Source organism: Neovison vison, chromosome 7 (assembly GCF_020171115.1).
Source record: "Neovison vison isolate M4711 chromosome 7, ASM_NN_V1, whole genome shotgun sequence".
Lineage (NCBI taxonomy): Eukaryota > Metazoa > Chordata > Mammalia > Carnivora > Mustelidae > Neogale > Neogale vison.
Genome location: NC_058097.1, coordinates 122,330,581 through 122,341,881, shown reverse-complemented (window position 1 = coordinate 122,341,881; position 11,301 = coordinate 122,330,581). Strand labels below are relative to the sequence as shown.

At 46.7% G+C, this 11,301-nt stretch overlaps 1 protein-coding gene across 1 annotated transcript in view; it reads left to right on the top strand.

Annotated features, from left to right (window-relative positions):
• The first annotated feature begins 392 nt into the window (after window positions 1-392).
• The window catches only part of OPCML (opioid binding protein/cell adhesion molecule like), a 1,161,062-nt gene continuing 1,150,153 nt past the window's right edge, over window positions 393-11,301 (top strand). The window contains exon 1 of the mRNA XM_044258228.1: window positions 393-904. Within this exon, the coding sequence (XP_044114163.1) occupies window positions 844-904 (61 nt within the window). The 5' untranslated portion in view covers window positions 393-843. The remainder of the gene's footprint in view (window positions 905-11,301) is intronic.

Sequence of the window (11,301 nt, the reverse complement as noted above, 5' to 3'; positions counted from 1 at the left end):
ATATATCCCTGCCTATGCTGTAATCATAGCAATTGTTTGAGCTTCTATAGCATCTTGTCTTGGTAGAGTTTCAGAATGCTCTAATTGTGGGGAACTGGCCAATTCTCTGCATTCTTTGTGAAAAAAATCTCAACGCACCCATCTTCCTGCTGGGAAAACTGAATTCCTTCCAAGTGCTCTTAATAACAGAATTGGGGAGCGAGGTGCAGATTTAAATGTTTCAGTGTTCCTGTGGGTTACAGCTCCTTCTGACCCCCACCTGGAAACCAGGAAGAAGGAACAATGATAAAGAATTAGCGTGGGCTTTAGTCACATTTCCTTTTTTGTTGTGCCCTGAGCCCTGCTTGGGTAAGGATGACACCAACAGTTCCAGCCTCCTCCCCACTGCCCACCGAGGCGCTCGTGTGTGCCCACAGAAGCCATACACTGGCATACTGACACAGACACCCGTGCACACTGCCGAGCTCCGGGTGAGAGGTGATGAAGGGACAGGCTTCAACTCCCCTTGGAGTCAAGCCTCCCAGATAGGAAAGCCTCCGGGTGTCGCTCAGCAGAGTGGAGCCAATGCGTGCCTTGGAGGAGGTCTGCTCTGAGCCCTGTACAGATTGGTGCTGATGATTCTTACCAGTTGTGTGTATGTGCAAGAAAAAAAAAATCAGAGAGGCTGCCTGCCTGCTCCCATCTCTCGCGCGCTCTCTCTTGCTCCCTCTCTCTTTTGCTCTCTCCCTCCCTTTGCAAACATTGGATTTAAACCTGCTCAGAATTCAGCACAGAGGAAGGCAGCCGCGGTAGCAGCAGCAGAAGCAGTAGCAAGCCCAGCAGCTGAGACACCACAGCCTCAAGATGTACCACCCCGCCTGCTGGATCGTCTTCTCCGCGACGACCGCCCTGCTCTTCATCCCAGGTACCGGGGGAAGGGGTCCGTCTATTCCTGGGGCGATTTGGAGGTATTAGAGCAGAAGATGAAAGGGGAAGGAGGAGAGCCCAGGAGGAAGAGAGGGAGTGGGAGATGCATGTGGGGGAAAGAGGTAGGCTTGCTGTATGCACGCACACACATCCGCTCCTCACTCACACGCATGCAGATGCTTGCAGCACAGGATTTGCTCTCTGTTCCCTGCGATGCGATCCGTGAGCTGGGTTCGAGAGCTGCACCGTGCTGTGAGACACCGCTGTTTCTCTGCAAGGTACCAACTAGCATTAACCAGTTGTGGTCCCAGGGGCAAGAGAAGAGGGGTTGAAACTCCCAGTCGTAAATCCTTCTGGCCGCTTGTGTTGGGACCTGCAGGACAGATGGAGCACCCTTATTTCTGTCTCCTGGTTTCTCTCTGTTTCTGAATCAGTCTCCACCTCTCCTGGTCCCCTTATCTCTGTTTTTTCCAGTCTCTCTGCCTGTCTCTTTTCTCTCCACTGCTCTCCCTCCACCCCTCCCTCCCCCCTCCCTCCTGAACCTGGTCTGCCCACTCTCTCACTCCAGCTCCTTGCTCTCCTGATCCTCCTCTGCTCCTGCATTTCCTGTCTTCACACAGTCGTCTACCACCCCTCACCCTTTCTTTATCCTTCCGCCAAATGGGCAGATGATGCCTTTGGAATCTACAATCTACTCACTGTCTCCTCCTACTCCTCACCTGGGAAATGTGTATTTCCCGTGACAGAATTTGGCATGTTCTCCTGGGGGAAGACTGGGAATCGGGATTTACCTGATTCTCCCCAGCATCTTCCCTACCTTATCTAGTGATTTAGATGTGATCCTACCTATCACAGCAGTTACTTGTTTGGGGAAAACAAATCTGCAGTGACACAGGTAAGATGCTGCAATCCTACCAGAATGAGCTTAATGGAAGTGTTGCAAAACCCAACACGTTCTAATAGATTTGATAATTGCACGCGTGCTGTTCGCAAGCAGACAACTGAATGCCTGCAGGCATCCTTCAAACAATGCTGAAGGGACTGGGTTATGCTTGCCAAGGTTTTAGGCAGCATCAAAGTGTCTGTGGGGTTTCCATACTAAACCCCAAACCAGTAAGGATTTTCTTTTCCCTCCTCACATCCCCCCCACCGCAACAAATTGAAATACATGCATTTGGGTAAACATTAGCTTAATGTAAAATCCCATACATATATACACAGATGCAAATTCTGAGATTCTTAAACCCTACATATCCTGATACAGGTAGAATACATAATTTTAGATTTTTTTAATTGAGAATCCCTTGGTTTGGGTTTTTATTCTCAAGACATTGAAGCCCTAATATTTCTAAGGACCAGAGTGAAATTAGAAAAACAAAAGTTTACTGGGGAGAAAGAAGAGAGAAGTGACTTTAAAAAAAAGAAAAACAAATTCCTTGTATGATGTTTTCCAGGGTTTTTTAAAAATCATACTTCTTGTAGCAGGGATGGCTCTGCAGAATCGTGTTTCCAGCTGTTCTTTAGGCTGAGAAGTTCAGAGTGCGTGGTGCTGTCATTCTTCTGCAGATTCCAGCCTGGGAGGGGGTTTTGGCCAGACAGGGTTCAGGGGAGAAAGGCAGGGCAGGCAGGGAGCACTCAGTACCTGCTCCAGCCTGATAGAGGGAGCCAGGTGGGCACTCTGGGTCCACAGTGTGAGAAGACAAACTTTCCTGTGTGTGCAAGTTCCCTGACTGCCTGGCAGCCCCTGGGGCCTCTTGGTGCCAGACTGCCTTCCTCCCCCTGTGCTTGGACCCAGACAGGAAGAGCTGCACAGCTCAGTACCCCCTCCCGAAGGGCTCTTGCCTGTGGGTTTGCTCTTCCTCCAGAAAGGGATCAGAAAATTTTACCTCAAAATGGGAGAGGGTGAGTCCTAGCCAGCTGAAGCTGCATTGCAGTGCACCCTGAAGGAATCAGGGTGAGACCTCCCTCTAGAGGTCCCGCAGCACCCACAAATGCAGCTCCACTCCATTGGTAGGGTGTTGACCTTGCTTGCTGGAGAAGCTTCTGTACCTAAAGCCAGCTGTGCTCAAGGGAATGACCTCAGCCTTCCCAGGCCTTCTGCCCTCCGCAAAATAAAGTGTCGTGGGCAGGAGTGAGGGCAGGGCACAGGGGAGAGCCTCAGGTCACTCATGCTCAGAGGCTACTCTGCAAACTGTGCCAGGAGTCCACCCTGAGATGTCTCCCAGGGAGGAGGGAAGGTTGGCTTTGGGAAGCGTGTGTGGAGAGAAGGAAAACACTTCATGAGGGGTTTCTGTGGGACCCAAAAGTTCTGACGAGCATAAATGGCTTACTTGTGACTTCTTCCTCCTTGCTTCTCTTACTTCCTTCATCAGGCTTTTAGACTTTTCTTTTTCTTTGTTTCAAATGATGCTTTTTCTCCCATCGGGATTAACACCAGCTCATTAGCCACCTCCTTTTCCTGTGTCTTAAGACAGAGGCTAATGTTATAGTAAAACCCTGACCTGGTTAGGCCTTGATGCCATTTTATTCTGCAACCTTCTATATCTTGGTAAACATGCCTCCATCCCAGAATGATTTTAAGGCGAATATTGTCGCCTCTTGGTGCCTTCCAGGGAGAGACCGATGTTCATAGATTGCTTTTCTAGGCTGAATCTCAGGGATAGGAAAGACAGTAACAAGTGGAGAATGTAATGAACCCCCATCCAAGATGGGGAGAGGACTTATGTTGACAACTGAAGGGTCGCATTAGGGTCATACTAGGGCTTGAGACATTCTTGAGCTCGTGAGCTTTTGTGGTCCTAGGTAGGAGGAGAGATGGGTCTGGGCAGAGAGAGCTCTGTGCATCTTGGGTCTGGGGGCTTGGTGGAAAGATGAGTAACTTGGAGGAGCCAGCCCTGAGAAGCCTGGAGGGAAGGAGATTTACATTCAAATCATGGGGTGGGGTTGGGCATGGGGTGGGGGAAAGGGATTAAAATACAGAATCCCTGCCCCCACCCCAGACATGCATCTTTAACAAGCCTAGCAGAACCTTCTGAAGCACTGTAAACCCACTTGGTCTGCACTTTAAAATCTGTGTGTCTGTGGCCTGCAGCACTCGAGTAGAAACCCTTCTTCTGCCTGCCTTTTCCCTTCAGGTTCAAAACTTGGCAGGATGGTATGGGAGTGGAGGTGAGGCTGTGTTGCTGTGTTTAGTGGTCAAGGCTCAGTACCCTGGAGCACAGCACAGCCCTTCTTTTCTCAAGTTCAGACCATTACCTCTTGTTTGTCCCCCTCTCCCTGGCCGATCCTGCTTGTGCCTCCTATGCCGCGATTCGAAGCAGGACAGTTAGCTGTAAAGCGTCCCCCTCCACCTGGGCTGGACTGAGTTGTGTCCCATGCGCAGATCTGTCAGCTTGGATTCACAGCCACAGCCACATCCTCCCATATTTAATCATGCTTAGTCTGAAAGCCCTGGATTCACATAGACAGCTCTGTCGGGTGTAGGGGTCTTCCTTTACCCCCACATACATTCTCACATCTTCCTGTAGGAAAGTGCCCTGGGTCTTGGGCTCCTTGGGCTGGAATGCTTGGCTTTGGGTGAGTCTTGGGGTGGCCTCTACATCCAAATTTCCATGAATTCTTTCCCCATGGCCAGCAGAGAGTTGAGGAGCTGGCTAAGTTTGCCTGGTTTGCGTGAGGGACTCAAGAGGAGAACCCTTTGCCATGGGAGAATCCCAGCCCTAGACTCAACTATAAATGAGATATGAGATATGGACAAGGATTAAGCACCCAGTTATTGTCAAGACTTCGTCATCCTTTTGCCAATCATAGATTTGTGCCCCTCTGCCCCAACCTACCCTGTAGCTCTCAATCCCTTACAAATGATGGACATGTTAATAAGGTCGGGCTACATGCTGTCAGCGCTCAGCATTGGCCCAGTGGCAATAGCAGGCCTGAGAAGGAGACAGGTGTCGGCAGCCTCATAAAGATGGCTTTTTCAGTAGCCTGGAGCCAGGCAGCATTGCTCAACCTGAGATTAATCAGAGATCCCGAATAGCTTGAGGTCCTTGTGTGCTGCTTCAGTCCTGTCTGCTCTGTGCTTTCTGTCATTCTTAGAACCTTCTGCCATGTCTCTATAGCCCGGAAAATTACAGAATAAGATTCTTGAGACAGTTGGCACTTGCGTGGAGTTCGTTATGTAGCAACTCTGGGCCTCAGCCTCCCACATCAGCCACTAACTACTACACTACTCCTCCTGTTCCCTGTCTTCAACCTGTGTCAGAGCTTCACGGGGCAGAGTGTGAATACACTGAGATGGGACTTCCCCTAAGCCTCTAAGAGTGCGAAAAGCAGAGGACTGAGACCTGGGAAGGAGTTCTTTGAGGTTTCTTTGGTCGGCTCAAGGTATTCCCTCGAATCTCAGCCTACCAATCTGTAGAATGGGTTCTAATTATGTATGCTTCCTGTTCCCAGTTGGACAGAATAGCCAAAAGTCTAAGTTAGATGAAAACAAGTGGAACATTTCTGAATTTTTGTCACTGAAAGCAAAGACAAAAGCACCTCATTACGGTCTCCTAACAATAGGGCAAACAGCGACTTGCACGTAGATGGAGTGAGAACTCCTTATTGCGGAAGAAGGAAGAAGATGAGCCAGGACCATACCAGCTCACCTGTGACACTGTCTTTACCACAGTGATGAAAATCATCTGAATATAATTCATCCATTCATTTATCCAGGAAGACAGGTTCTAATTAAGCAAAATCTATTAAGTAAGGTACTCTCCTGCCCCAAGAATCATAGGTCCAGTGAGACGGGAAATTATTCAGCATTCTCCTTTTGGACTCCCAAGGAGATATGCATGCTGACTTTGAGCCTCCCATGCCTTGGTTTCTCTGCATTGAAAACTAGAGCAGCAGACATGGCTCCATGGTCTCCCAAAACATTGTTTTGCAATATTTCGGGTGGGCTGTTATGGACATGGACTTGTTTATGAGCCTTGGACAGTGGTACTCCAGGAGCCCCGTCACCCACCGCCTATGTACTGGGATTTTCCTGTCCCTGGCTCACTGGAGAGGGGCCCATGGCCTGCTGCCATCTGCTCGCAGCTGGTTAGGGCTGGGGAGAGAGGACAGAGGGGAAGCAAAGCCTGGCTATTCCTGTCAGTGAACTCAAGTGTCAGCCCACAGATGGCCTGTGGCTGCTGACAAGCCAGGCTATCAGAAGCGGTGGATATTAGCACCTCTGGATGTTGAATGACACCTTCCAGACACAGGGGCTGGGCAGGCACTCATAGGAGGGAGACAGGCTGGCATGAGCTTGGGGCAGCTCTGCTCTCGTCTCCCACTCCTATCCCTGCTATAGACACCAAGCTCCTGGGGACATTTGTCCCTCTTGCCTTTTTATGCTGCTGGTGGGAGGCTGAGACTTGGACTTTGCTTCTTAATCTGTGAGGCCTTGGCTACCTCTGCCTTTTCCTGGAGGGCAGTGGGTGGTAACACAGAGGGGCATGGATATCATTCCATTTACCAGATTTCTATACCACTCTGTTCTGTACTCCAAGACAGTGGTGTTTGTAGGGTGAGGGGCAAAATTGAAAGTTCTTCTGGGATGGAGCAAAATATAATCCTATAACCAGAGAAAAACTTTTAAGACAATTGCTTTCTATTCCCTTCCTATTTGTGTGTGAATACATATTCTTTCCGGTCTTCACCTTCTCCTCCTCAAGTCAATACACACACACACACACACACACACACACACACACGCAGATGAGAGTTTAGCTACCCTCAAAATCACATTCACAACTTCTTAAAGAAAGCAAGGTACTTCCTCTTGACTTCTATCTCTGTCCTTCCAGAACTCCCTGCTGTGGCCTCTAGGTCTTGGTGCTCTCCCTGTGGGCACCTAGAGCAAGGGGCCTGCAGGCTGCTTCTACCAGATAGAGCCATAAGAAAGCATGTGTGTGTACTTCCCCCTAGTGATGCAGAGACCCCCTGCACATCGGCCCACTGGCCTCTGGGCTCCAGGGCTGGTGCTGGAGGCAGGCCTTGCACTTGTTTGCTATCATTTCCCTCCCACCCAGACCCCTTGGTGCTGAGACGCTAGGGACTCCCCTGCAGTCACTAGACTAACTTAATTAAATGTTTGCAAAATGCTTTGAGACACCCCTGGGCAATGTGCTGGGTAAGTGCAGAGCATTATCATTATGATGCAGGCACATTCCCTTTAATGAGCAGAGATGCTGTGCAGAGAGACCCCTGGAAAGGCCAAGATGAATCGATGCATTAGGACACAGGCCATTGATTGGAATGGCTGCTTGTATGTTTGTGGGGGATGATAAGTGACAGTCGGATGACACACTCAAATCCAACATGGAGTAAACCAGCATGTTTGGCATTTCAAGGGACAGACTGTCTGAAATGGTCTGAGTGGTCATTTTGGAACCTTTATTCCCAGGACATTTTCACAGGCTTTATCATTCATGGGAGTTTGCCTAGTGGTTATACTTGGAATAATGATGGTCCCAAGCTTTATGGTTTACCTGGAGAATTTTTCTTTGGCCTCATTTGTTCCTCAAAGTCACTGTGACATAGGCCAGTCAAATATTGACCCCTTATCTTTGCTTTGCTTGAAACTCTAGGTAGACTTCTGGTTGCCTTTAGAGTCCGAAGTACTCAGCATGGTCCACCTGCCTTAACCAGCCCCTGGTCTCATTTCATCTCACCTCACATCTCTTTCCCCTCCCAGTTCATGGATCTAACCACTCGGGACTTGATCCATTCCCCAAACACACCATGTTCTTTCTTTCTTTGAGGACTTCATCTATGAGGTTACGAGGCCTAAAATGTTCTGATCCTCTTATCGTGCTGTTTCTGGCCAAACTTTCATTCTACCCTTCAGGGCTCAGCTTAACTATTGCTTCTCAGAGATTCTCCATGCTCTAAACTAGGGTAGATCTCTCTCTTTATTATGCAAGTCCACAAGACTGGGTTTCTTCTAACACTGTGAGTCCCTGTATTTTAAAGTAATTCTTTGTTGTAGGTCTCTTTACCTCCCTGGACCATGGTCCATAGAGGTAGTGAACACACTGTTTGGTTCTCCAGCACATCCTAAGTGCCTAGCACAATGACAGTTATTAAATAAGGGCTCCAAAGTATTTGTTGTTGGGATGAGTGATTGGGTGAATTGAATGGACAAATGAACAGGTAATCAGCCAAGGCCACACAAATACCAAGTGTCAGCTTATCTATTCTATCATTCTGTTTCATCCCATTGAATGCTCAAAGGCATCTGGGACCCTGGGTCTCAGCCTACCCATCCGCTTCCCCATCTGCAGAGTGAGGACAGAGAGGCATGGAGATGTGCTCTGCTAATGGGAGATGGAAATGTGCGAAGAATGCTTATAATGATTACTCACTCCAGTGTTCATGCTTGTCAATAAACACCAGCTCCAAGCTACCAACCAAACACATGCAGCAGCTCAGAATTGGAGCTGCATGTTTTCAGATCTCACATCACATGTTGCGACAGACACGACTGACAGTGAGAGCTGTTCCGTAAACACAGATGTGGGCCCTGATGTGGGCTATTGGTTTAATGCAAACCCAAATTACTTAGCAGATTTAATCAGGATGTCTGTTGACATGGCCCCAATTATTTGAAACTTAGAGTCATGCTTGTGGTGTCAACATTATACAATAGAAGGAAGAATTATGTTGTTCACAAAAAGTAAAATGTTGACAGTGTAGGAGTGAGTTATATTTGAGCAAGTGATACTTATATGGGTTGATGTTCATATGGAAAAGGTATAAAGGGTCTCAATGAATCAAAGGAAATTGATAAGGGCCTTTCTCATTTCTTATACCCAGTCATTTTTTGTAGCCCTGCCTATTTTAGACTTGTCATTTCATGGTTGTGGGATTCTGAATACCAGGGCATCTTGTGTTATTCATCTCAGAGTGTTCTAAGTGCCAAGCACATTAACTTACTTGACATGTTATTGAGCGATTGTTATGTGGCAAACACTATGCTAGGCACTGAGAATGTGATGCTTGAACAAAAATCATTATGGTCCCTGTTCTTGTGAAGTTTATAGTCTAGTGGGCTAGACATACATCAAATAGATACCCGTATGGTTGTGAAATCACAACTGAGATAAGACTTTGGAAGGGAAAATGTATGCTGCTGTGATTGCCTGTAAGGAGGGCTTGATATTGCCAGGGAGATCAATGAAGCCTTTCCCATGAAAGAGACAACAGGGCTGAGATCTGAAGGATGAAGAGTAAAAACTACCCAAACCCAACGGAGGAGGCAGAGGAAGAGGCAGAGTGAACAAGATATGCAGAGACAACATAGGAGAAGGAGTCAGAGGACATTCTATTCAGCTGGATGGAGAGGTAGGGAGTTTGGTGTAAGATAAGTTGAGAGGGCTGGGAAGGGATCAGAAGATGCAACCCCTGCCCACACGAAGGTCATGTTTATCATTTTGGTCTTTATTCTAGAAGTGATGGAATACCACTGATATGACTCATGTGATGAGGGTGAAGATCATGAGTTATATGTTTGAATCTTGTTCTTGTTCCATTTGCAGAATGGATTAGAGGCAAGCAAACATGGAAGGAGGTAGGCCAGTGGGAGGCTACTGCAGTAAGTCAGATGGGAAACCACTGGTGGTGTGTGAAATGGGGAGACATAGATGACCTGAGAGCTGTTACAGCAATGTCATGGGTGTGCCTTATATGTTTGAAAAATCGAATCTAAAAGTAAACCCATAATAGGCACTGACAGTCCTTTGGGGGAGCATTGAGAAAAGTATCTGTCCTCAAGTTCTTGCTCAAAAACCATCTATTTCAGTTTAGGTGTACTCTTGCTGTGAGATAAGGAATAGATTATTTTTGGAAATTTCATCATTTCTGGAAGTCTAATAATCTCAGCTCCTTAACTCGTGTCCTCTCAAGGGTTTAATGTGGAAGTTTAAGATTATATCACTAACTCCCCAATCCATCAGAAGGATTACAAAGAGCTCTAGCTGTGTTAACGCCTAGATTTGCCCCTGATTATTTTCTCCTGGAATAAATCAGGGATATTTTGAGAGGTTTTGATTGGACTTGAGTGATTTGGGGGGCACAAAGATACAACCATTTCTCAAATATTATCAAAATGATAGGAAAGAATGTATGACCTCTTCCCAAGATCAACTACCTGGATAAATTACAATAATTTATTTTGAAAAGTAAAGGTCATTGGAACTAAGAAGGCTCTTAGAGATGATCTAATCAATTCCTTTCATTTTATCGATGAGACCACTGAGGCAAAGGGGGTCCAAGTATCTTATTCAGGGTCACATTATCAGATAGTGACTGAGCCAATGTTTGAACACAGTTTTCAATAACCTGTGTTCATAGCTTGCCTGATGTCATTTCAGTGTGATAGTGAAGGGCTGAGCTGAACTTTGTCCCCCTCTCTGGTACACTATTGGGAAATGAACTAACTTGTAACCTTGGCCACTACTCTGTTTCCCTGAAACTCTCTCATCATAGTGCACAAAGAACAGGGCAACTCCACAGTATCTTTTGCCTAGTGATTAAGGTGAGGGGTCAAGAAACAAAAGAGAAGCCTTGTCCTTTTCAGAGGCTTTCTCACACTTTGAAGGACCTTTGTAACTGAACTGGGACACATCTTAAAATCAATCTTTTCTTGATATGCAGAATGATATGCTCAGGGTAGTACAATATCAAATTTCAGACATGTGTCCACCTGACTTGCTTGGTCTATACACTATAAAAAACACCTGCCTATATCATCACTATACCATCAAAATATCTATTTTAAACTTATCTATTTGGTCTTGGCTCTGAACTAACCAAGAGAAACTCCACACTGAGAATGCCTGAGTCTTTATATTAATGATTCATGTTTAAATGGTGACTTTCAGTATACAAAACACATTCATGTACATCCTAATTTTCCTGTAGCTAGTGAGTGAAGGAGCCAAAATATCCAGGTCTTTTTACTTCCTTACTCCTATACCACCACACCACCTTCACAATGGACAACATGGGTGTGGGTGCAGTGAAAACAATAGTTTCAAAGCAGCTGTAGACAAATGCGGAACAGAGAGCAAAAGCTATGCCAGGTATGATTAATGGTGAATACAATGATGTATGTGACATGGTAGGATTGCTAAAACATGACAGTGATGGGGCCAAGCATCTATGGGCATTTCTGTTTCTACGAAGATAGGCTTAAAGAAGGCTGTGGCTTCTCTGAACAAGCCAACTTTGTTCTTTTGAATAGCCCAGTGCCAAGGGATTTCCCACTCTCCTCAAAGAGAAGAGAATGTTGGAAGAGAGAATGTGGCAGATGGAAATAGCCCGTCAGCCTACAGGCTCCAAGAGAAGCTGGAGTTTCCTTGG